This window comes from Anser brachyrhynchus, assembly GCF_964034855.1.
Source record: "Anser brachyrhynchus genome assembly, chromosome: 7".
Taxonomy (NCBI): Eukaryota; Metazoa; Chordata; class Aves; order Anseriformes; family Anatidae; genus Anser; species Anser brachyrhynchus.
This window is the reverse complement of record NC_137701.1, coordinates 1,778,757-1,805,292: the sequence shown is the minus strand read 5'-3', so window position 1 is coordinate 1,805,292 and position 26,536 is coordinate 1,778,757. Positions and strand designations below refer to the sequence as shown.

Here is a 26,536-nt window from a genome sequence, read left to right as displayed (position 1 = left end):
TTGTTGAACCTCATACAGTTGGCCTCAGCCCATCGGTCCAGCCTATCCAGATCCTCCTGCAGAGCCTTCCTACCCTTGAGCAGATCGACACATGCACCTAACTTGGTGTTGTCTGCAAACTTACTGAGGGTGCACTCGATCCCCCCATCCAGGTCATCGATAAAGATATTAAAGAGGACTGGCCCTAGTACTGAGCCCTGGGGGACTCCACTAGTGACCGGCCTCCAACTGGATTTGACTCCATTCACCACAACTCTTTGGGCCCGGCTACCCAGCCAGCTTCTAACCCAACGAACCCTACGCCAGTCCAAGCCAAGAGCAGCCAGTTTCTTGAGGAGAATGCTGTGGGAAACGTTGTCAAAAGCCTTACTGAAGTCAAGGTAGATCACATCCACAGCCTTCCCCTCATCCACCAAGCGCGTCACTTGGTCATAGAAGGAGATCAGGTTCGTCAAGCAGGACCTGCCTTTCATAAACCCATGCTGACTGGGCCTGATCGCGTGCTTGCCCTGCAAGTGCCACGTGATGACATTCAAGATAATCTGCTCCATGAGCTTCCCTGGCACTGAGGTCAAACTAACAGGCCTATAGTTTCCCAGGTCTACCTTCCGGCCCTTCTTGTAGATGGGCGTCATATTTGCTAGCTGCCAGTCGACTGGGACCTCCCCTGATAGCCAGGACTGCTGAGAAGAGACCTGTGAGCAACTGAGGGTTGGGGTTATAGCCTGAGCAAAGAGAAAGTTTCATCCTCATTCACAGCTCTTCAAAAACCTAGAGCCTGCTTAAAAACCCATAGACTGCTTAATTTTCTCTCAATCTTCCCATTCTCTCACCCACCTGAATGCGATCAGCTCATACCTCAACCCTCATCCCACTGATCCTCAGAAGCCCTCTGTGTTCACAAGTGCACACTGTGCCATCTTGAAGTTCAGATTAGATGCTGCAGGGTCTGTGGTATAGCAATGTTGTGTGTGATTTAGGGTGCTGAGAAATCTTGAGCTAGCTCTACCTGCCATGCTCATGTCAGATTTCAGTATGTTATATTCTGGAGATACAGTGCAGTTTGTCTCAGAAAGCAAGCCAAATTTCCTGTGGCTGTTTTTAGGTCCTGATGTCCTGGTGTCTTCCACTGGGTTCAAAAGCTTGTTGAGAACTCCACTGTTCTCTCGAGTGCATGCCTAGATTTACTTGTGGTGTTTGACTGGCTTTTTGCAATTTCTCCCTAGCTGCTTGAGTTTACTCATGCAAAAGGCACCATTAACATTGGTGGTGTTTATTAAATATGAATATGACTAAGAATAATCCTGTGAGGGGGAAGCTGGAGCGGCATACCAGAGCATTGCCCACTGGAGAGCATTCTGCAGTTTTGTTATTTCACTGAATAATGTTGCTGGCTTGGTGATGTGAACGTTTTACCAGACCCCCTATCTGCCCTCAGTAGATCCGCCTGATCAGTTTGCACTTTGATAAAAACTTTGATCAGTTTGCCGTCAGGGATTGCACACCAGAGAGTTGCGAAAGGAAAAGCTTGTGAGACCTTCAGAAAGGTCCTGTGAAAGGGGAACCGATCCTTTCTAGACTTTGGTGGTTGAGTAAGCTGACCTCTCTCAAGGCTTATTCACATCACAGACCATTTTCTTTTACCCTGACATATTTTGCAAGGATATCTCTATAGGAAGAGAAGGAGCTCTTTTTCCGCATGGCTTTAATTCTGTTTTATTCTCAGTACAGCACTGAAAACTAAGTTGTATTAACTTGGGTACCAAGCAACAGTGGTATAGCTGGCTTAATTAGAAAAGAGACTGTTTAGTCATTTGAGAACTGCTGTGCCTAGGCAGTGCGGGAGAAGCATATCAGAGTGACCTCCACATTTCTGCAGATAAATGGGCAGACCAGTGAAATGTTTGTTTAAATTAACACACACTGATTATAACTAATTTTATAGTGAGTTTGCCTAGCTGTTTTGTAGTCTTCCATTTCTTTAAAATATTACTAATTTCAAAACTGCCATAACTAGTATCTGAAAGCTTTTCTTTAGTTATAGCTTTTGATTTTGGTGGAGATCTAGCATGGATTAAATTGCGGTTTCCTTTTTTTTTTTTTTCCTTTTTCAGCATCATAGACAAAGAAGTGTCATTAATGGCAGAAATTGATAAAGTTAAAGAAGAAGCCAGTAAGTACAAAGCGTGTCAGGGAGCTTCTGGTATAGTCATGGAAAAAAATGTTTTGTTTGGCAGGAAATTTACAGAATACGTAAATTCAGTTAGCAGTGTTCCCGTATCTTTCATTGTACACATATTCTTAGGTGTTCTGGTATAGTTTCTCTGTAGTTTCTGTCTGTAAGGATTATGCATCAAAGTTTCAGTATTATGACATTAAGGTAAACCAAAAGTTTGCATGAAGTTAGATTAAAATTATTTATTCATTCTGTTTACTTATCAGAGCTTTTGATCACATTTTCACCTAATTTCTATGGTTTGTTGAATACTTCATTTTTATTTCTTATTTGATGTGTTTGCTTGCTTATATATATGAGTTAGAATGCTGGAAGTTACTGAGGAACAGGTTGTTCTGGCTTTGCATAGCTGTCATGAATTAGACCAAGAAAAATCAAAATGCAGATGTTTACTGGAATCTGTTTTCTTAATAATCTTTGGGAGTTTGTCTCATTTCAGTCTTTCATGTCGTCTCTGTTTCTTGCGTAGGGTGTGTGTGTGTGTATTGTGGGTTGGGGGGTGGGCAATTTGACACATGCATCAGGATACCACAGTATCTGTCGTATACCCCATCAGAGATATGGTATTCGTGGACCTGTAGTCAATGGAATGTGTTTCAATAGAGATAAGTGAAGAACTACAGAATAACCCAAGTATTGTTAGAATGATTCTTTGCCTCATAGATGAAATACCACTGCCATGCATGCATATAATCTTTCATTGATTTGTGAGATTAAGACCCTTGGGGGGGGGGGGAGGGGGTTCAAATGCATGCAACATTCATGAATGCTTCATCTGCATTTAGAACTCTCCTTTAGTTCACAAACATATTAGTTAGAGATTAAAAAAAAATCCTCTGTTGCCAGTTAAGTCTCTTGCAGTTGTATATGCATAGGTACTAAAAAGTATGAGTTGTTGCAGCAACAATTGGCATTAGTTTGTTTTGAATTTTGTATGCTAACTTCTCTAATGCCAACATGCTGTAAACGTGGATTTGGAGTTCTGTGCTGTTCTGTGGAGGAGCTGCGGATGGAAATGTCAGTAGCTTTTTACCTGCAAAGGCTGACATAATTGGCTACAGGGCATGCTCAGTCCCAGGAAAACCAATGGAAAAACACCCATTGACGTCAGCGAACAGGAATCCAAGCCCTAACTGCATAAACAAAAATACATTTTGAAAATTCACAGTCCAGGGATGATGGTATCATAGGACCACTTCATTAATGTTGCCTGGGGACAACAGTCATTTTTTTGAAAGTAAAGCTTATTCTTATTTACAGGCATGCTAAGTGCTGTATTCGTGCATGGCAGGTTCAGCTTCCCTACTTTTGTACAAACTCCACGTATGACATTAGATGTTCTCCTTACCTGTCTTTTAGCTGTGTTATTTCTGCTGTTTCTCAATGCTGTTGTAGGCCTGTAGGCCTTCAGAACTTGAGGTAGAAAGTTGTTGTAGGACTATAACATGCTAACTAAGATTTACATTATTATTTATTTTCACATCTCTTTGCTGCACTGGAGGACTATTTTAATGTGGGTAATCTTCCTCTTACTGTCAATACTGAGAAAACTTACAAAATGATCATTTCAGTTTTCATGAAAATGGATACTTGGCTGGCATCTCACGCTGAGATAAGTGCCAGTAGGAAATGAGATCATATGGTTTGGGCAGTAACTTCAGCAAAGGTGGTGCTGACCTTGGGGAGAAATGATATTAACGTCGCTTAGAATAAGCAATAAAACTATTGGGGAAAGAAAAACAGCTAGTGAATTCTTCATTTAATCTGATAAAAGTTTCTCAGACTTGTAGACCATGTTCCACAAAAAGGAATTGAAAAGGTCAGTTAGAGAAACAGATAAATGCCTGTCGTTAGGATAAGTAGGTAATGTAGGCACAGGTTAACCAACAGGTCTGAGGAAACTCTAGCCACCCCTTGCCTTTCTGTAAACCCTGCCCTGTGTAACACACACTCTTCTATTGCAGTGTGGTTGCTCCCATACAGTTGTGCAGACACCACTCTCCCCTGCACCTGCTGGACCATGCTGTATTTTCAAAAGAAGCTCCCATGCAATTAAATATAGTGGGTTGAGAAATAAAGTCTGAAATACCATTAATTCTCTCCTAAAAAAAAAAAAAGGCATTACAAAGTATGAGCTGGTTAAGAGACTTATCAGGACCACTCTGGAATTCTGTGGCAAAGGAAGGAAGTCAAAGAAGCCCAAGTCTCAACATCAGTAATGAAATCAGTGGCCTTATGAAGCTTTACAGCAGCAGCCATCCCCTTACCATGATTGTTCGCATGAGCTCTAGACAAAAGACTATAATTGCTTATTGTTTTACATTTAGACACTGTCTTTCTTCTCTACCTTAAGTGATGATCCCACCAGCCAGTCAGTCATTTGTTCCTTTTACATTAAGTCACTATGTAGGTAGCAGTATTTGCATATAGTTAATTTTCTACCAAAACTGCAATATATCACATCATCCTGAATGTAAATGGACTGTGATTTTGTGACTCACAGTTAATCTTTTCTTTTTAAGTGTAGCTATTCACCACTTCCTTATAAAAAAAACATATGAGACGGGCAGTATTGAATAATTATTTTTTCATTAAGAATGGTGGCCTTTGTAATAGTGCTTTGACCTAGAAATGGCAACTGTGTATATTCTGTGCTTGAAAGTAAAATTGCAGTGCCTGTGATTCAAACGTAAACCATATATGAACAGATTTTTTTCAGGGGAGCTAAAAAGCCCCTGTATTCATAAACTACAGCATGTCTTCAGAAACAGGCTGGTGTCTCAGCAAATGTACTGCTTCTTTCCGTGTCTAAATGAAAGGCTTCCTGAATTTGTACTTAATAAGGCACTGGAAAATTGAAAACAACATGTTTCTGCCCCAGTTTATCTAAACATTACCTTTTACTTTGTGATAGCTATCCTATTTTGAGATCATTTCAACATCGGGCGGTTCAGTTAAATAAACTGCACAAGCAGCATCATATTCTGTTGAGTTCAAGTGTGGTGTGTGTGTTTGCCTCATGGTGTAGTGTTAATGCCAAAAAAGGAATGAATTACGGACCAATTTAGCATCCTAGCAATAATTACTGACTACTGGTATTTGGCAGTGGAAATTCTGACTGCCCGGCAGAAGAAAGCTGAAGAGCTGAAGAGACTGACGGACCTAGCCAGTCAGATGGCTGAAGCACAACTGTCTGAACTCAGGGCCGAAATTAAGGTCAGGCATTTGCTTCTGTTTGGTTATGTTAGCTGTTTGTGCAAATGTGAAGAAAGCACTGTATTGTTAAAATGCCCAGTCTGCTCATTCCTACCTACTATGGACCAAAGGGTAACTAGCTTTCCGGGGGGAAAACATACCTTCTTAAAGCATTGTAGGACATCTGAGCAGTCTGCATTTGCTGTCAGAGAAGTGTAAGTTATCCCCTTCAGAAGTAGAGCTGTTTGTGTATCATTTATCAGACCCAGTTAACAAGTAAACCCGATAGCTTCAGGTTCAGTGATCAAATGAAATGACCCATTTCCTGTATGCGGGACTACTCCACCCATCGCTGGGCTGTGAGAATTGTCATTTGGTAAGGATGTGAAAATATTTGGTTCTGCATAAAGATTCTGCCTACAGGACAATGTCAAGAGATTGCTGAGCCTTAAAGTGATCTTAAGATGAGTATTGATTGGTTTCTGTACCATCCATTTAGTCTTTTGATCAGAATGCAAATTACTGTTAACTTGCCTGTATTTTTGCAGCACTTTGTGAGTGAACGGAAATATGATGAAGAGCTGGGTAGGTCTGCACGATTTTCCTGTGATACAGAACAACTGAAGACCCAGATTCAGCTCTGTGGAGAGAGTAAGTGCTGGTGATATATCACACCCGAGTTCTCAATGTCATGTCCCACATACCTATCCAGGAAATGCTGAGCAGAAATAATGGCATGTGTAATGCCAGCACATGTGCGTGTAGTCAGTCTGATGGAATGGTATGCAGCAGTCTTACTGAATATACACAGGGCACTTTTACAGTATGCAATATGCTAAGCTCACTGTACATGTGTTGAGCAAAGCATCTGCACAGTTGCCCTCTTTGTCAGAGATTTCCCAGTATTACTGAGGTCAGTTGGAGTCTTCCATCTAAAAAGCAATTCAGCTGTAGGGAACTTTCAAATTTGGTAGTTACTTATGAGTAACTAATAAATTGGAGGCTTCTCTGTGTGACCACAGTATTATGAGACCAATTCACATATCTCCTGCTAAGAAGCAGGTTCCCAACTTTATAGCAGTATTTATTGGGTTTTTCAGGAGCCAAATATTACTTTTTGGAAACCACCTCCTGTTCTGCTTGGAAATTCATGTTCGTTTTCTATTCTAAATATCATATTCCTGCTGTAAAATGTGAGATAGCTTATTTCTCATCTTTGCTGTGCTTTTTTTTTCCCCTCCAGAAAAGTAAATGCTGTAGTGCTTAGACCCAACTGTCACTCAGCCCTATGATATCCTATCAGTACCACCACTCAGGAATAAAAACTATTAACACAATACTGAACTAGTGCATCTTGGTGAAAGGAAAACATTTTTAGGAAGAAAAGAAACGTTTTCAAGGAGTTACTAGAAATAGAAAAAAGGAAAACATATCTTGGTCTGCTAATGCAGTTTTGTGATTGCACAGCTAAAAAAGTGACTCCTTTGAGGCATAATCAGTTTTATTCATTAGACCGTAAGAATTGCTTTTGCAGAACACTTTGAAGATCCATCTAAGCCTGTATCCTGTCTCTCATTGTAGCCAACTCAGGATGTTTCAAAGGAAGGCATAAACTTCCCAGCAATGCATCTAATTGTTCAGTGACCTCATAGCACCTATCTCATACCCTGAAGGAACAAAAGTAATTGGACTGACATACATCCAGAATGCCTGATGATGGGTTCTACCCATTGCACATCTTTTCTATCAAAAATAGATCTTTATGACAAGCAACTGGATTTTTATATGTGCTTCCATGTGAGGCAGTCTGGTTTAGGGAAGAGAGAACAGTAGCATTCAATAACAGCTGAACTCACTAATCTTACAGAAAATTCATTTCATTGTGCAAATGATTGCATTGTTTTTCTGAAGAGGACACCTATTGAGAGAAATATTTGGTGTTAGTGTAAGTGAGTAGGAGTCTTTAAAAAACAAACAAACAACAACAACAAAAAACAGATGGTGCTCAGTTGCTAAAATTACTGTCCTAAAAGTAGAAAAATAGAAGTACCTATTAGATAAAAAATCAGGTGTCTCACAGAAAACGCTCTTTCTAGTTTGTGTCATCTGTGCTAGAGGGGAACAAGGAAATGCTGTAATCATAAAAATCAAAACAGCAAATTAAGGTTGAGAACTTTACATCAATAGCCTCAGAGTCCTTTTTGAGACTACCCAGGAGCCATTACACAGAAGCAGACATCTTGAATTGCTTGTGGAAATGCAGAGAGGCAGGAGTAAAGGATTTGTTTGGTGCACTTCACATCTAGATATGGAAGTGGTTAAGAAATCCTTGTGTCTCAAAATACTAAGAAGTAGGGAGCAGAAATATGAGATGAGCAATAGTGGTTTCTGATAGTGCTGACTGTACCATGGTCTATATATTGGCGATTAGTGCATTGCATTCAGTTCCAGTTTGATAGATAACCATGGTAAACATGTCTACCATGGTAGACAAGCATTGTTAACCACTTCTTTAGAAAGAGCAACAGGCAGTAGACTATTTTTTTTCTTCTTAAAAATATTTAGGCATACTAAGGAAGCTTTCATGGCTATTACCTGTGTTGCAGCTAGTATGTATGTAGCCTGCAAGCTCCAGGCTCTTTAGCTTTCCATGATCAGTGAATGATCTGGAATCAAATTAGTGCATGGTGTCTACAGGCACAACTTCCTTTGACCTCAAACAGTAGAGAGTTACTGGCATACCACTCGCTTCCTTCCAATGTTTCTTCATTTAGGAGGAATAATGATCCAATTAGGAGCATTACTGATAGAACACCAGTGTGACAGGCAGTCCAGCAGGATGTGGGTTCAGCCCAACTGGTTAAAATTTGCAAGCAAACCAGAAGCTGCCAGGAATTTTGAAGTTTTCCTGGATAACCAAAAGCGTGGGTTGGCAGTCAGTGGGGCTTTCATACTCATCATTGACAAAAAATGTTTGCTGAAGTACACTTACGTGATTTGTATTTGAGCTGAAAATACTTAGTAGGATAGGCAATGGGTCCATTTTAACTGTTGGTTTCATGGGCTTTGAGACAACTGTGATCTTTGCACAATTCATTTTTAAACAGTGCTAAAATAACAGACTGTCTCCTAAGCCCTCTGGTATAGTCACAAGCTAGTCTGTTTTCTAACTAGCAAGGTAGCTCCCGAGGCTCTTTTTTTATTTTTGGTCAACCTTCAGGCAGGTGCCCTGAGGAAAATGGTTCCTCACATTTACAGTACAAACAGAATTGTTCTAGTCTTAGTGTGGTTCTACCATACTGGCTTTTTTGTCTCCATAAACCCTTAATGAGGAGGCAGTTCCAAAGAAGTAAAACAGTATGATCTAATCCTTACCCTAGTTATCTCACTTACTTCGTTATCTAAAGTAAGGCTAGAATGATGCTACAAAAAGTAACTGTAAGCAGGATGAGAATACAGCCTTATGTTTAGAAGTTGATTATTTAACTGGTAATACAGAATACTTTTTTTTATTTTCATAGTTTCTCACCCAACGAACAACTATTCCTCAAGAACACCATGTAGTTCAGTGCTGTCTTCAGTGACCTCACATGCAACAACTGGCAAGCAAAATACACACACTCGAAAGTCCTCTAGTAATGCCAAGAACTCTGATAACAAAATACCCAACACTAAAGTACAAAGTCATCATTCTTCCAATCCTACAGAATCTTCTTCCCAAGGAATACCAACAAATAAGCAGGTAAGAAACCAGTTATGAACTAAGCTAAATGATGTCAAAAAAATCACATTAACATCTATTACTGGAAGTCGTTAGTACAAAATCAAATACTGGTTTGTAGATCATATATTTAATTCACAATTTTCAAAAATATGCAAATGTATGCAAGTATGTCTTTTCCAGATTCATTCTCAAGGCAGTATGAAGGCAGTTCATACAGTTCTTGTGCTGTTGTGCTTACTCAGGTAAAGCTACCACTAAAGCTGGTCTGAATTTTGTTTCATTTTTTTTGAGGCTTAAAAAGGTGTGTGAAGGGAAATGTAGGAGCAACACACAATGTCAGTGCATGTATGGCATCAGCTGTCCTGGTAGCTATGCAAATAATGTAATACATCCATTTCCTACTACTGATCAAAACTTTCTCTGAGCAAGATATCACAATGGACATCTCTCCCAACATGTGGTTTCTTAACTTGACTAATTTACATGTTAATTTTTGTTCTTCCTGCAGTCTTTAGACAGTACTTCTCACTAGACAAGGTATTTTAGGGGAAAAAAAAAAAAGAAAAAGTCAGTGATAATTTCTTCAGTGCCTCTTAGTTGCTGCTGTTGAGAAGCCAAGTATTTCATCTCTTTTCCATTTTTTTCTTGAATCGTGGCAGATTTTAATTTGGCATCTCTGGTGAACCTTCCACATATGTTTCCAGGCTACTCAGATGTAGTATGTTACTCATAGTTCAGTCTTTGTGTTGTATCAAAATTGTTTTCCCTCTCTAGTTATACTGAGAATTTTATTCTGCAATTTCAGTTAATTCTGATTGCTGTATTTCTTGTCCTGTAGAAGGTTGCAGACAACCTAACAGTTATTTTCAATAATTTCAATTTCTTTCTGGGTAGAATGGGCCTTCTAGTCAGAGACGAAGATTCAACCCACAGCACCAAAACATCCGTCTCAATGGATCTCTTAAGTCGCAAGGTGCCTGGAATGAGGCAGATCAAAATAATATAAAAAGTGGTTCCAGGTCTGAACACAGAAGACAGCAGCATAACAACTTCAGACCTAAAAATAAAGGAGCTATGAAAAATCAAGAGCAGTCCGCAACTGCAAGGACCACAGAGAATCTGACACATTTGGAAAAGACACGACGGAAGCATCATACAGCAGACACCACGGATCACAGGCCTTTCCGAGGCAGCGTTGGCAGGGTGTCACAATGCAATTTATGCCCTGCAGGGATGGAGGTTTCTACTGATGCCACTGTTCTTTCGGTGCCAGCTGTGACTTTGGTGGCTTAAAATGTCACAGTGAAGGCAGGCAGAAAAATTTTAATCTCTTCAATTTAGTTTCTTGCTCAAGATGCTTGTTGGTGAAGAAAATAAGTCAGAACATAGTCATTTTAAATCTGTTGCTGCTTAAAACTTGTTGGTATCTTTACTACTTACTAATTATTAAAATTATACTTTCAAGGCTTTGCCCAATATCTTCACCGTTACTTTGTCATGATAGTACAGAATCTTACCAAAGCAGCATTTACTTCTTAGAAGAATAAAATCTAGATTGGAAAAATGAATTGAGAATTAATGTCACAACACAGACCTGTTGTAGATACGTGGTTATACCAGTCAGCATTGTTGTGTTATTTTTTTTGAGCAGCCTGTATTAGAAGGATCCCAGGACGGCTGTGTGCTGCAGTCTGCAATGAAATCAAATAATCTTACAGAATTTTTCTGCAATCTCTATACACCTTTTTCTTTCTGTGCATGTATCTGTGTGCATGTATACACACACACACACGCATGCACACTGTATACACACAATATTGCTATATACGAAAAAACTTGAAAAGGCAGTACATTGGATTTTAGCTTATTATTCCATAAACTGACATCTTTAAATGTAGCTATAAATTGTATTAAATGTATTACATATTGGTATTTTTCATTGACAAACTATTTTTATGAAAATGCTCATTTCATTCAAGTTTGGATTGTATATAGTCATGGCTAGTCACATGCACAGCCCTTTTCTCCATACTTATCAGCCACTTTTCAATGACTAGTTGGATTTATTTTTTTGCATATGAAAAGTCACAGGTGTTCTAGACTTGAATCCAAATTATTTTTCTATATTTTTGCTGTAGGAACCATCTGTCCATAATGAGCTATGACTAATAAATCTGTTACAGCAATGTGCAGCAGAATGTGGAGGTACAAATTTAAGCAGATATTACATCTTTCTGAGTTTTCTATTAAAATAAATATCTTAGTGTTAATGTTATGATTCTGTATTTCAGAAAACTTGTTTCTTCAAAAAAATTAAAATCTCCTTTCTAAAATATTCTGGTGCTTCCTGCCTTGCACTACCTAACCACTTGTCATCTTATTCAAATTATGTTTGATTAATTCAACTGATATCAGCTGGGAGGCTTTCAGTTTGAATTTGGATTGGAACAGGCTTTTGCTGTTAGCTAGATTCCAGTGCCAGAAGTGCACAGAAGTGCACCTTCCCCTAAGAACAGAGTTGATCCTCCTGGACAATCTTACATTAGAAGTTATTTAACATAGCAAGGTGTCAGAATTGAGACCCAGCATCAAGTGAACTAGAGGCCTGAGGGTCAGAATCAGAAAGGTGTAAAAGGGTCTATTTTCCACTAAGGTCAGTAAGAGCAGGATGCTTGAGTATCTTTAAAAGTTTATTCCTATGTTACTGTTTGCTATTGCTTTATGCCAGTTTCCTCTGCCTAATTTCTGTTAGCTGACTGCACACTTACTACTTTCACTTTTCCTGTGTAGCCCTCAAAAAATAATCACAAAACAGAAAGCAAGCTGCATTGCTTATGGATAATTTTATTATTTCTCTTGATATCTGTGTACTGTTTTTTCCATGTGAATATTGGTAAAACCTTGTTCTACAAAGCAAACAGCTCATCTTCATTTGGAATAGTTGTAAGAGAAAAATTAATATTTGTAGGTAAACTCTGGCTTTTCTTAGCTTTGCAAAAAACCTTCTTTTAATTACCTATCAAGTTTTTAGTTTGAATGCTTTGAGTAAATGGAACTGAAATTCCAGAATCTGTGCTGTGCACACCCATCAGAAAAGCAACTTTTCAAAATTTGTCTGCTGATGTACAGCTTGACCTGTAACCTCACAGTGAGAGATGTAATGACAATTTCTGTACAGCTCTTACACAGGAATCTTACTATATTGTGCTTACATCATTTGTGAAACTTATTTGTATCTCTCCTTGTACTCTATCCTGAAAGAAATCTGATATATCTGTAATTACTTTTACTCCTTCCTCATAGCTTCTCCACTTAACAGGATTATTGAAAGTTATTTTATTCCATAAGTCAACATCCTTACAGGCAGCCTTCCACAAAATAAATGAAATTTGTGATATAAATAATAATACAACAGGATGACCTTGCACTCTTCAGTACCACTAATCTTTGATGTGCTAGAGGCTCAATGCATGACAGATCCAGGATTAACAGGTGAGAGACAGCATTTCTCATCAGACTATGATGCAAACACATACTTGTTGATGAGAGAGAAAAGTGTGGAGTTGGTCAGGCTGGAGAGTGGGCTGGTTCTGGGAACTCTGCAGTCTTGATGCATCAAATATGCTTTAGTTTTGCAGTACACATTTTAACTATGTTGCATGGCTGGGCTGTGAAACAGCTCTGTCAATGTTACTGCTTTGTCTTCCAGTTCTTATGTCTCTGTGGCTGCAATTGTATTTGCCAGTTTCGAGGGGCGTCTTGCTGCTCGCCATACTCATAAGTAATTAATAAGTGGGCTTATCTTCAACAGAACTCTTGTAATCTTCAGAGTTTGTCTTAGTTACGTGTAGTCAAAGCCAATTATGTGTGATACGCTTTTTAATGTAATGGATTTGTACAGGGGTCAGTGAGAGAAGCAAGGGATGGCTGACACTTGACTTTCAGGCCAGCAAGCCTTTTTTAAATAAATTAAAAAAAAAAAATAAATCCCCTACTTTGCAAAGTAAATACAGTTGTTTGTCATCACCGAAATCATGGAATTCCCATTGCATTTTGTGTGCTCTTTGGAAACGTGTCCAAAAGGGCAGTATTTAAAAGCAGGTTTGATCTTTTTGTCTTTTATGTATGATTAAATTGAGACTAACAGTAGAACTCAGCAAAATAAACGACCAAATATGTGCTTGGAAAACTAGAAAGAGAATGTAATTCAACATAGCCAGGTTATACTAAGCCAAACTTAAACAACTTCATCATGGTTTTTTGTTTTTTTTTAATAACTTAATGTCATTGAAAAACTCACTCTAAAACTGAAACTAGTAATTCTGGAAAGGAAAAGTTAATCCTCTGGTTTTCATACCACTTTCCTGGACCCTGCTGTTACAAGAGACCACCTGGTCTGAGTTTGTATGGATGGCAGTTCCTATAGTGGGTCTGTTTCACAGTGTAGAGACTGGGATGCATCAGGATTTTATAAATCAACTATACTCTTCACTTTCATACACTTGTGACTCCAGCAGAAGCACCATGGGCCGTAGAGGTCCCATGCTTCAGTACCACTGCCAGTTACCCACCTCAACATGTAATAGAAATTTGCCAGAAACTTGAGATAATACAGCTATTTTAGTATGGCAAACAACTAAAACAAGCTGTAACAAAACATTCATGGATGTTGTACCAGAAATTAGAATGATTTAAAAGATATATACAGGAAGGGGGCAACTTAGAAAATGGCCACATTCTTCATGTAAACTGTGGGCATGCTACACAGCTGATGACGTGGCCTAGTGAATTTGCAAAGCAATTTCCAGCCAAGAGTGGTAAATTCTGGTATAAGCAGACAGATTTTGGGGGGGGCAAAATAAAATTCTGTAAGAAGAAATACCCCAAAAGCTCAGAAAAGAACAAAGATTTGTAAATCAGCTGTGTTTCTACTGATTAACCTTTTGTTAAAAGCTGTTGGCCAAATTGAATCTAGCTTTTTGTGGGGCTTTGCCACCGCAAGTATTTACAGAGTTTTATTTCTAACCACACTTTGGCTCTTTAACTGCAGCTAAGGAACAGGCAGCTTGACACTCAAGTTTCTGATAGCACAACTGCCTTCCTGTTTTTATCAGGTGAGAACTTCTTCATAGATTGAGAAGAATTTAAGTAGATGAAATCTTCTTAAATCTTCTTACTCCTGGGTAGTATTGGTATGTCTTCTTAGCCATAGTAAGATTTGTACCACATGACGTTTGTTATCTAAGCAATTTAATTAAAGTAGGTTTAAAAGAGTACTTTTCTGCTCGGGAAGAGCTGGCAGGCTAAATAACAGTTTGAAAGAAAAAAGAGGTAGCTTCATTAGGAGCAATACTGTATGTGAAGTCAATACTGTCTTGAGAGAAACGTGAATTTTTATTTACTAGTATTTATATATTTGAACTGTATTTTGTAGATAAGCATCCCTGAATTAACACTGAGTTCACAGAGGCTCATTTAATTGCATTGTATTTACATGGCCCTTTACCTGTAAACAAGCCTGATGAAAACTCTCCCTGAGCATCAGTGTTAACATGTGCCTAACACATGAAACAATATCTGCTTGCTTACTTCACGTACAAATGAGTTCTTGATACTCTGAAACATACAGATAAAATTACATCTATTTGAAACACATCTTGGTGGTAATAGGCCTATTGTATCACAGTCTTAATCCCAGAGGAGTAATTCTCTAGAGATTAATTTGGAATGTGCTTTTTTTTTTCTTTTCGTTTTAATCTCCTTGGCCTATATCACAGATAATTGAGAATGACACAGAAAGACAATGTGAATGTGCAGACTAAACTGGAAGTTTAGACAGTGTTCATAAGAAAAAAAAATGCATCAAAATACATTGGTGATGGAAATGTCAGCCTTTAGAGCGCAGCTAGTTGATTACTAGGTTGAACTAACTTCATGCATGTGGTCTCTTCTATAACGAGTGATAATTTCACAAAGATGCAAAGTAAGCCATTGTCACACCAGTTGACAAAGTGTCTAATCCCAACTGTTAAAAAAAAAAAAAAAGGTAGCTGTATTAGTTTCCCCAGTCAAACTGCCTGGTACGTACATACAGCATATCAGAGTTAATCAGCGCAGATGCAGTACCAGCTGGTACCTCTCTGATTGAGTTGGACAAATGAAACATTACCAAAACTGCAGACTTCCAATAAACTTGGGAACGTACATTTTTGAGGAATGTTTAACCTGCAGGAAACTGTCAGACTTGAAGAATTTCTGCTCTTTGTTCCAGGCCTCAAAAAACAGTCTGTTAGCCAGTTTAAGGGATGACTAATCCTAGGACTGGCAAATTTCATTTATTTTGACCTAATCCCCAGAGAGATTAAATGCTATTTAACTTCTACAATTTAAAAGGTTTGGGATGTATATAGACAAAGCTATTTTTATAGAGAAAGTCACCTTGAAGGGTAATTCTATTCAACTGTCATAAAGCTGTTTAACATCAGTCCATCGGTCACAAGAATCTATTAGCAAACTTCATAGCGATTAAAAAAAAAGATGAAAGTACTCCCTCAGACGAGTTTAAATAAACATGTTTACATCTCATCCTACTAAAAAATCAAGTCCCCAAAAAAGTAAAAAAAACCTTGCTCTACCTCCTCACCGCAGCCACTTTCATTCAGTGTTTCATCTACTCAAATTAAAGGGAGTGGTTTTTACTTTTTTCTCACCACAAGCCAGTATGTCTACAAAGATGATACTCATTGAAGCCCCTGTAATGCAAATAACATGAATGCTACATAAAAAATACTGTGCTACCAGAATGATTACACAAACACTGAGCTAGTGCAGACTCAGGAAGTCTGACAGGATTATTATTAAAACTTCTTTTTACACATGTAAAAGTCCGTACTTTTTGTGAGCTTTTGCATGATGTTTACAGAAGCCTACAAATTCATCACAAGTTGAAAAGGAAGGAAATCTGCTTTAGGAAGCATTGTAAAAAGACAAAGTTACATGTTAAAGGGCTCAGCTATTCAGTAAATACTGAAATAAAAGTCACATGCAAGACGGGTATTTAAAAACTGCCTTTCAGTCAGAGCGTTTTGTATTTCATCAATGATGAGTTGCACACTCGAGATTACAGTGTTAGTATCTTTCTGTAATTTTTGCTTTTTCTGGTCTTCAAGACATGAAGAGCCTTGGGACTGTTGCTTTTTAGGTTAATTGTTTAAGGAAAAAAACAATAGATTTTAAAAGTAAGCTGGTCTTGAATATATATATATATCTACGCATATCTATACCAATCGCAGAAAGTTACAGTACTGCTTTCTTTTACAGTAACTGTTGTATGTGGCAAAATGCCTCCTTAAAACTGTTAGTATATAAGAGTTTATTTTTCTTTTTTACTTTTGCAAATGAAATTTCAAGTCCTTATGGTTATGATGAAAAGCCTGGAACTGTCATTTATTCTAAATGATGTAAAAATAAAACACTTAAATAACCCTCCCATAATTCTAATAGTCTCAGGAATTTTAAGAACATTTCATTTTGGCAATGTGATAGGACTTCTCAACACTTAAGGCCAGCTGTATTTAGTGTGTTTCAACAGCAGTACCAACAACAAAAACCCAACCATAACAAACAAGGACAAAAAATGAAGACAAGTTTGGAAAATTCAAACAGTGTTAGTTTAAACAACCAGAAGGACTTTTTAAAAAGAAGTGAGCTAAATTCTGCTTTCCTTTGCTGATTGAAACATACAGCAGCTCTTCACTTCAGTATCATTGCTCAAAATTGACCCTAGTACCACTGAGGACAAGAAACCCAGCATCTTCTCCATCCTGCTCTGGAGGAAGGAAGGATTCTTCTATCTTTCTTCAAACCAGAGCACATCTGTTAACACTGCTTTGCTGCACAGAAATTGAGATTGTCCCCTACTCATTTAAAAGGACATGCAGAAGGACAAAGGAACACAAGCTGCAACTCAGACCTGTAAGCTTCCCTGCAGTTGTAGAAAATACATCCAACAGCAGTGTAATATAGAACGCAAAGGCTGCACCACTGCCTGCAGCAGCCTTGAACCAGTGGCAGATGACACCCCTGTAGGAAAATAGTACACGTAGTTTTCAGGTCTATGGAAAAAACTGCCTTATTGCTCCCTAGCCATGCTCCTCCTTCACTGTATTTACGCGTTTTCTCACAGTGTACAAGCAAAGAGGGTCCCTTTAATTGCTCTTAATAATAAAATGGTGACTTACCCTCATAAAAAGTACCAGTAATTGTGCATTCAACTTAAAAAATAAATCTTCACAGTACTCAGTATCTTGCATACTTGTGACAAACTTGTATCTAATAACTGGTACTCATGGTTATCTACTTTTTACCCAAGTCAAATATATGGATTAAGGAAATTATCCCTAGTTAATGTTACCTGTAGTTAAAGTTAAAAAATGGGTCATCTTTTATGCTTTGCACATACTCCCTTTAAAAAAAGTCAGTTGTACTAGTACAGCCTGACAGAAATACAAATGTGAGATACCATATTACACGTCACATGCTGTGTTTCTTAGCCCATGTTTCTTCCTCCCAACTTCTAAAAAATAATTAGAAATAAAGCAGAAAATACAATTCACTGCTCATGTAAAGCCATTTCTCTCTATGCTCTTGATTAACTTTTTCACCATGATTTTCTACCAAATCTTCGAATACATGACAACATGAGATGATGAGCTCTTCTTTGACTAGACGATGCCAAGCTGTCCAGCCTATCGGGCTGACTCAAACATTATCCATCCACTTTATCAGTCTTAATACTCTCTGCTAATACAGCTGGTTGTTTCTTGTTTAGTACCATAGAAGTAGTAGGAATTTCAACCGCAGCATTGTCCTGTTCACTTGTTTTACTGGACACAGAAGATGATGACTGAGATGGCGTTGCAAGAAAAAGTGGAGTTCGCTTCAGCTTTACTACACGGCTGCTTACAGGCTTTCTAGACACTGAGATCTTCAAAGTCATTTGACATGGTGTTCCATAATCAGCACTCTGCCTTCCACAGGGCAACTGGGAATTGCTGGGCTCTGATGTGCATGTTGTGGATTCAGTTTTAGAAGCTACTTTGTGCAGCATCAAACTTTCACTATTGGGTCGTTTAAGAGTTACTGCAGAACGTGAAGCATTGCAAGCAGCTACCTTTAATGAAGCTGAATTCTTAACTTTGATGTGTGTACTTGTTGAAGGACCTGAGAAACTAATTGGCTTGGGACCCACTTTACATGGTAAATAGTTTTCCTCTTCAGTGAAGTCAGTTAGTCTGTAAAACAAAGGACTTAAATTGAAGAAACAAACTATGTATTTTAGTTATTCTTCTTGTAACATCATTACAAAATAGACAATGCTCAAATCTGAAATTCTATTCATTTTTGCTTGTTACAGTATCATTTATGGTTCTCAGCTGTTCATCACTGCAGTCAAGCTTGCCTTTGTGTCAATAGTACCAGCACTATCTTCTACCTGTGTAATACGACACATTAAAAATGGTAAAAGATATGGTACACAAACTGCTAAGTGAAAATAAATGAGAAAGAAAGCAGTAGTTACTGAAAGAAAATATTACAATAAAGTACAGTTTCTATCTGATAGAAAATTCACTGGACATTAATCTGGTAAGTTTTAAAATATCTACAAAAATTTCAGAGCCAACTGCACAAGAACTGTAGATTTAGAGTTCTATGCTATGTAATTTGAGAAAAGAAGAAGAAAAATATCCCTTCTTTCTTCCTCCCCCCTCTCTTTCCAATGTAAATTATTATGAATAATCAATCTTTCAAGAGAAAAAGATAAGAAAAGCTACATAAGAAAGCCTATGGAGTCTCATGACAACTCTGGCGTAAGTAGAAAGCAATTTTTAAGTAACTAACTGTGAAGGCCATTAAAGAACAGAGTAAGGTACACTACAATAGCATTGATATTCTTCAGGGTACTTGTATTTTGGATTTTAAAAGATCTCTGAAATACTACAGGAATTCATACCCAAAAAGTAAACAATATGAAAGAGTAATATTTCTTATAAAAGAAGTGGTATATGGTGACCTTGTTCAAACAGAAAGCCTGCAAATGACTTAGTGCTTATAATGAGCCTAAGGAGGTTTTCGTCAGAGCTCTAAGTTAAGAACATAATCTCATCATCTGCACATCTTAGATCAAAGGAACCACTAAAATAAAAAGGAAAGCTTAAGCATTCAAAGACTTGGTGTTTTAACAGCAGTAGTGAAGTACAGGTAAAATATCAGTAACCAGGTTAAATTACAATATTTCAAGATGGTATATGCTCTCACCAGGATTACTGAAGATAATGGATATAGCTTTTTGAGGGTACAGAATAACTAGAAGACAAAGCAGAGAGATGGGAGATGAAGTAGCCAATGGGATTAGTGGAGCATTCAGGAACGTATTTGGCAATCAGTCCACTGATCCTACTTCTTCCTGTTTGAACTATGAAAAGCAAAGAATGCAGTATCCAGAAAAATGGGGAGGATGGGGAGAGGAATTTTCAGTTGGACCACTGTGCTGATATGTCTGTATGGCTGCTGCTGAAATGACAGCATGGCCAGAGACAGAGAAAGGTCATCAGGATCCTCCCCTCCTATTTAGCAGCAAAGTGGATGGTAGAGTGGCTCAGATCCAACTGCGTAGCTGCACCCTGCAAAGGCTGTTCTTATGTAATATATTGAGAATGGAGGTGTTGTCAGAAGTATAACTGTAAAACTGAAAAGAAGAAATTCTAGTAAGAAAGGAAGGCATGTTACAAATGTGAAAATCACTTAACCTTTTAAACTTTTCAGTTAGGATTTTTCAGTCCATTTAGCTAATACTGTTAGTACTTTTTGAAATTACTCCCTCCACTCTGAAATTATGTTTTGAAGACTGAAGGGGGAGGGGAGGGGAGGGGAGGGGAGGGGAGGGGAGGGGAGGGGAGGGGAGGGGAGGGGAGGGGAGGGGAGAGTTTCAGCAGCCTAAAAAAGATAATTTATTTCTAGCAAGGTCAGTTCCACATTCAAGCTGTCAGTGATTATAAAGCATTTTATAAAAATGTTAATAGAAACAACAGAAAAAACATTCAAAGAACCTGAAATTATACAAAAAAATGACTGTTGTTTTCTGTTTCATTCTAAGCCACTTGTGAAAATTAGCATACCTTTTACGAACTAGAGGCATATGATGTAAACTGCCTTTCAGTGAGCACTCTTCTAGAGTCCAACATTCAATCAACTCCTGAGGTACTCTCCAGTAGCTAACACCTGCGTTTCAAAGGGACATTATATTGATGAGCTGAGAGAACACAGCATTATGTATACATACAACTGACTACATGAACGCATGTATTTTATATGTAGACTCAGTTTTGAAACTATGTTGACCTGTGGAGCACTTGTGCTTACAACCAGCATGCTTCTAGGGTTTCCACCAGAATACTCAATGCTGGTAGCTGATCACCTCTTGCATGCAGATTAGTTCTCACTACATCTGTTAATTCATGTCAATTCACATCAGCTTGTTGGAATATTACTTGAGACTTTCCTTCCAAATAGCCACTCTGATGACATTTTTACCTGTCAAATGGTGAATTGGTGAAAACATGCAGATTTTATTATAGTTAATTGGCAAATATTTTTTCTCATTTTTCTGTAGAAAAATACTACTACTGAAATAGAAGGAAAAAAAATTAATTCTCTACCTCTTCCTTCCCAGGTGTCAAAAGCATCCATCATCATTTTCAGTTCAGCTACTGAGTAATAGCTCCAGATGTATTGGACATTATTTCCAGCTTCTCTAGAAATATTGATTTAAAGGTAACATCTTTGTGGTAAATCTAGCTAGGTCCTTAAAAATGTAACACTGATGAAATAGAGTTATCTTTATAATACCTACCATTTCTTTTCCCAAATTCTACCTATTAAAAAACTTATTAGTAAATATTTTGTACAAGGGGTAAGAAAATGTTACTTAGATTTCATTTTTGTTTGTATAAGAGGTTCCAAATAGCCATCCTCCTATGATATGCATGCCTGTGAACACCTATTGCTAAAAAGGGTATTCTGGAAAGAATGGATGTTCATGACAAAATAATTACTGAATTAATGGTGCAAAGTCTATTCTTCTAAATCTCAAGCATATTTTCAAAGGGAAAACACAGTAGGAGGACAAAGGCCTGATTTTCCCAGCCTAAATTTAGGAGAATATGCATCTTTACTATAAAGATGATGAAATATCGGAAGCAATACCTTAGTCGTATTTCAAAAGGTTCATAGTGAATTACACTTATGAGACTGCACTGTGGGACCAAGAGAAAGGCAAATTGCTTTTAGACACTCATAAGTACAGCTCTACTAATATCTTAAAAATACTATTGTAAAAATGCATTAATGTTATAGTTGACATATAAGTGTCCTTTAAAGAATTACAACCATTTCCTTTTATCTTCAGTTCTTTTCTATGTTAAATATTTCTTTCAGCTATCATAACAGACTGCAAAATACAATTCCTTTAATCATTGCCAACCTTGTGAACGGTTTTCGAAAATTTTTCTGGATGGGGATTTTTCATGATATTTAGTGTAAATATCCTAAATTTTACAGTAATTATAAATGGTTGAGACATTTTAAAAATAGCAACTAAAACATTATGAGATCTCAGACCAATTGCATGCTAGCAACCTTCTGCAGATTCTCGAATTCTTGTACTTTGTTCTTAGTCTTTATCTTTATTTTGTTAAATGTAAATATTGTCTTAGCTAGCTGTTTCCAAAGCAGTAAAAAATCTGATTCCTACCACTGATTTATAGTATAGCAATGTTATATGAACTACATAAAATAATATTTAGGTATTATTATGTGTTTATAGTCTCACTTCATAGTGCTTTCATATATTTGAAATTCCTCTTACCTTTTGTAAATGTTTTTACTATCAATTTTTGTTCCTAGCTCCTTATTAATTACATCAATCCCATAAGCTCTTGTGGCATACACACCAATAATTTTATTTTCACAGCTTGCCCCAGAGGTGCTGAGATAGTGCAGGACCCAAACTGTAGGCTTGGTGCAGACTAAATTATAAGAATCACAAAAATCTAACAAAGCCTGGAAAAAAAAACACATAAAACACAAAAGTAGAAATATTAATAATTCATTATTTTTAGTTGAATAAGCTTTCATAGTGAAGTTTTCTTAAGTTTTCTTAACTGTACTGGTGAGCTCTTTTAAGTAGATCAAGGATGTAGTTTATCTAGAATACTGTGTGCGGTATTTCTTATCTGATGTTAACAGAATATCATACAACTAGAAGAAATTCATAGAGAGATAACATGAATACTTAAAAGACAGGACTAATCCCTAATTTGAAGAGAAACTGAAAAGTTTAGAAATGCTTTATGCTTTTCAAAAGGTGATGAATAAGGGAGAATCTAAAATACATGGAACAATAACTGTCTAAGAGAACATAAATGACTGTCAATGTAGTCCCAAACGGACAACATCAGGGTTAACACAGTCATACCTGGTAATTGAAGTTAATTTCCAATCAGTTAATTAGAATTAGCTTCTAAATTAGCATTTACACTAGAACAGACAGACCTTAAGATTTTAACTAATATATTAATTTTCTTCTCTACTTTCCTATTCTAAAAAAAATAGCAAGGTACATTTTATCTTCCAAGTTTTAGGATGTTTGTAAAACAGACAAAAACATGCTGAAGTAATCTCAAGTAAAATCTGAAGGCAAATAGAGAACTATGCAACATATTTCCTACTATGCAAGCTTTTACAGCAGACTTGCATGTAAATGAGAGTCAAATTTAAACTGTTGCTGTACTGCAGTGATGGAAAAGCTGATATCCTTGATGACCATGACTGTATTATCAATATTACAATTTCTTATCCAAAAACTCTGAATTTGGTGGTGATTTGAAGTGGTGATTAAAAAGTGCTCACTTGTGCATACTTAGTTTTAGTATCTGATGCTAATGAATGTTGTAGCTTAGAATGTATATTCAAAAATATAAGAAATGTCAAGACCTTTTTAAGCTCTATGTTTTACCTTAAAGAATATGTCTCAATTTCGCTGGCCAGATGGTCAGTCAGGCTGTAAGGATAAGGGATGCCGAAATCATCTGCTTCCTCCTGCAATGCAATTCGAATTTGTTCATCTTTAGGAATCCGAACTTCTCCATGGAGATAATCCAAAAGATATTTAAATAGGTTTCCATCTCGATCGATTAGACGAGCCCCTGAAATCATAAATACAATGATTTAAAAATACTGCTTCCAACAAGTGAAGACAGATTTGTCACATTCTACCAAATCACCAAGTAAAGCCTTTATAAAAAACTTGTTTACTTAGGAGGAATAAGTATACTTTGTCTATTCTTTTAAAACTACTACTTTGTTTCACTGGAATACATGAAGATAAAATTTATAGTGCAGTGAAGAACTCTGTGTTTGGAATTTTTGCAAAAATACTACTGTAGTAGTATATTTGATAGTTTTTGACTGTGACAAGGAAAGGCTAAGCACTGTAAAAACACGTGTGTTTGCAAACAGGAAGTGTCCCACAGAATTCAGATGAATTACTCATAAAGTCATGCATGCATAATTGTTTTAAATCCTGGAATTCAACTAAACAACTGATGCTCAGCAGATTGGGAGAAGATATATACAATAAAATGCATATATAAATGCATATATTTGCCACAGAGCTCTCTAGTCAGAATGTTTTATGTGTAGCTTGAACATATTTACTAGATTCATCCATTTTCAGAGGAAAGTGTCCACTAAACATGGAAGCTAGCATTGAATCCTTAAAGCGGCATAAAGACTCGCGTCTGGCAGTATATAAACATCCTCGTACATTAAGTCGTAGAATACCCTGCCCATCTTCAGTCTTGCCATCTTCCATTGCATTTGCAGATAATAATGTTAATTATGAGCTATTCAAACCTGTAACAGATAAAAATAAAACTAATACTAGTTAAGACTGAACGTACTGCACACGGATCGAAGTGTTAGCACTTACGGATTTTTTACATAAAATTGTACAACAGCTTTGGAGACAGTTCTGGACATGTATTGGTGCAAAATGCCAAATAATCTACACCTTTACTTGAAGGTGTAACAGTATTTTATATTGCTAGGAAAATGCAAAGTTAATCTTTTGAGGCAAATGGGTAAGCAGGATTTTGTGGTCAGTATGTGTGAAAAGAGCACTGGAAGTACAGTAAAAAAAAATGCATTCTGGGAACTCTTAATCTGAGTGCAGTTCAAAGCACTAAAAGTACAATAATTTTGTACTAATAACTTGGCTTTTAAAAAATCTGATCTTTAATTAAGACTGCTTTAATTAGTGGTTGAAGCTGTCACATCACTAATGCCACACATCCCGTGCTTGCATCTGCCTTGAGCTCCCTGCAGGATGAGGGGTCCTGCGTGAACAGAAAATACTTGGCACACGAATCAGAAGAAAATCTTCAAAAGTTTGGTTTTTTCTTAGATCATGAACTCTAAGGAGCAGTTAACTCGCAGTATGCGCTTTCTTCCCGGCAACTGCTACTGCTTCACCAAAACCAGCTGATTTGACCGCAGCCCCTCGAGGAGGCCGATGGAAACCACTCGTTTAAAAGCTGCCCCCGCAGCAGGCTAGGGCTCTCCCCTCTTGTCTGCGGGGAGCCGGCCTGCAGGACGGGAAAGCCCCCCCCCGCTCGCCGGGGGCCGCCGGCCGGCCCACAACAGGCCAGGCCTCGGCGCGCACGAGGCGGGGAGGGCGGCCCGTCAGCCCGCTCTGCGCCCAGGGCCGGCGGCCCGCGTTACCTGCACCGCCGCGTCCCGCCTCCCCGGGCCTGACGGGCCGGGCCGGGCCGCTGCCGGGACTGCTCGGCTCCGCAAAATGGCGGCAGGAAGGGCTGGGCCAGAGGTGTGTGAGCGACGAGGGAAGCGGGGCAGCCCTTGTGCTGGGCGGCCGCGGCGGCAGCTCCCGGCCGGGCTCTCCGCCGGCCGGCCCGGCCTCAAGGTGCGGGGAGTAGGCGCCCCCTGCCTCCTCTGCACCGGCGGGGTCCCTCGGGCACGGTTTTGGTGTCCTCGCCCTCCGCTTCAGCCCAGTGTGGAAGCCCGGGTGATGGGTGTTTGTTTTGCCTGGGATGGCACATCCCGAATTGCAGCACTCATTGAGACAGGTGTTTTCACAAGGATAATGTGGTACTGATACATGATCTGAGCATGATGAAGGAAAAGTTCTGCTATGGTTAAAAGCAGAAAAATAATTTCAGGTCAGCCAGTCTTTTCTGGACTGACTGAATGTGGTTGCTTGTCCCTTTGAGCAGGCCAACTTCCTTGCTTCAGGGACAGCAGCAGTCTGTTTAGCTTTAGATAACATATGTGAACACAGGCATTACAGATTTTATTTTATTTTCCTGATGCTTGTATGTGAAATCCTTTTTTATTTATTTTTTTCTGCTTCAGGCTTGCACAATTCTTGTTAAAAAGTAAACCATTAATGCTTTAAAATAGCCCCAATAAGTAGAGGCTGCTAGGTGCTTCACCTATAGTCAATTTATAGTCATGGGTGCTTCACCCATACAGTCACTTTATAAAGACTTAGTGTCCTTAAAAATGTCCTTTTAAAAGAAATTGTTTATGTCTGAAATATGGTTGTTCGCTCACCAAAATGCATGCATGAACAGAAAGGTGAAATATTAGATTCTCATGCTCTTGTCTCAGCCTCCTTATGGAAAACATCAATAAATATGAAAAATACTTCTAAGATGCATCTTCATTTTTTTAAAAATAGTTAAGGACAAACTAGACAATGTTATATTATGTAAGCACATAAAGAAGAGCTTATTTTATGCTTTACCATATGCTACCCGTATGTGTAATTTGTATCATTATGGATACAAACGCTAAATAATTAGTAACTGTACAAAATTTAACAGTGACAAACTCTGTGGTTCTACAAACTTTCTGGAAAGTATGAGCTGACTGTGTAGAAAATAGAGTTAGAGGTAACAAAACCTAGAAAATTAATAACATATTCTAATTGATACCTGCAGCTTAGCAAGAATGCAGTTAACTTTACACTCCATAAGAAATGTGCCCATATTGTATTTAAGTAGTTTATCTGTTTACCTAGCAAATTAACTCAGTTATATATCAACAATTCATACTGATTTTTATCCTTCATAGTCCTTTTTTAAATTATTATTCAACATTTTATTTTAGAAGTGTTTCACCACCATATTTAAAGCATTTAAAATTTCAACCACAAGTTTATCTACCAAAGAACCAAATTAAAGGATGCATAACAAATAATTGCAGAACAACTACATTTTCCACTGCACGGTTAGCTGTGTTAA

At 37.9% G+C, this 26,536-nt stretch overlaps 3 protein-coding genes across 14 annotated transcripts in view; 2 read left to right on the top strand and 1 right to left on the bottom strand.

Annotated features, from left to right (window-relative positions):
* SPATS2L (spermatogenesis associated serine rich 2 like) overlaps positions 1–11,488 on the top strand; it is a 76,591-nt gene extending 65,103 nt beyond the window's left edge. For 8 of the 9 annotated variants that reach the window (XM_080599662.1, XM_080599660.1, XM_080599658.1 and 5 more), the window contains 5 exons: positions 2,115–2,173; positions 5,343–5,452; positions 5,980–6,082; positions 8,953–9,173; positions 10,050–11,488. In XM_080599662.1, coding sequence (XP_080455788.1) covers positions 2,115–2,173; positions 5,343–5,452; positions 5,980–6,082; positions 8,953–9,173; positions 10,050–10,448 — 892 coding nt within the window. In that variant the 3' untranslated portion in view covers positions 10,449–11,488. Of the gene's footprint in view, positions 1–2,114; positions 2,174–5,342; positions 5,453–5,979; positions 6,083–8,952; positions 9,174–9,335; positions 10,003–10,049 lie in introns of those variants that run through there. The other variant, XM_080599654.1, reaches the window with a different exon arrangement.
* A 2,750-nt stretch (positions 11,489–14,238) lies between these two features.
* Positions 14,239–26,536, top strand: part of SGO2 (shugoshin 2) — a 30,764-nt gene continuing 18,466 nt past the window's right edge. For all 4 annotated transcript variants that reach the window (XR_013953570.1, XR_013953571.1, XM_080599623.1 and 1 more), the window contains exons 1-2: positions 14,239–14,269; positions 20,887–20,987. The gene's annotated coding sequence lies outside the window, so the exon portion shown is untranslated. The remainder of the gene's footprint in view (positions 14,270–20,886; positions 20,988–26,536) is intronic.
* Positions 15,978–25,134, bottom strand: KCTD18 (potassium channel tetramerization domain containing 18). Its single transcript, XM_080599742.1, is given in 8 exon segments — positions 15,978–18,448; positions 20,333–20,435; positions 20,873–20,967; positions 22,081–22,274; positions 23,208–23,225; positions 23,229–23,419; positions 23,931–24,128; positions 24,996–25,134. Coding segments are annotated over 7 exon segments (1,284 nt in total). The 5' UTR covers positions 24,088–24,128; positions 24,996–25,134; the 3' UTR covers positions 15,978–17,922.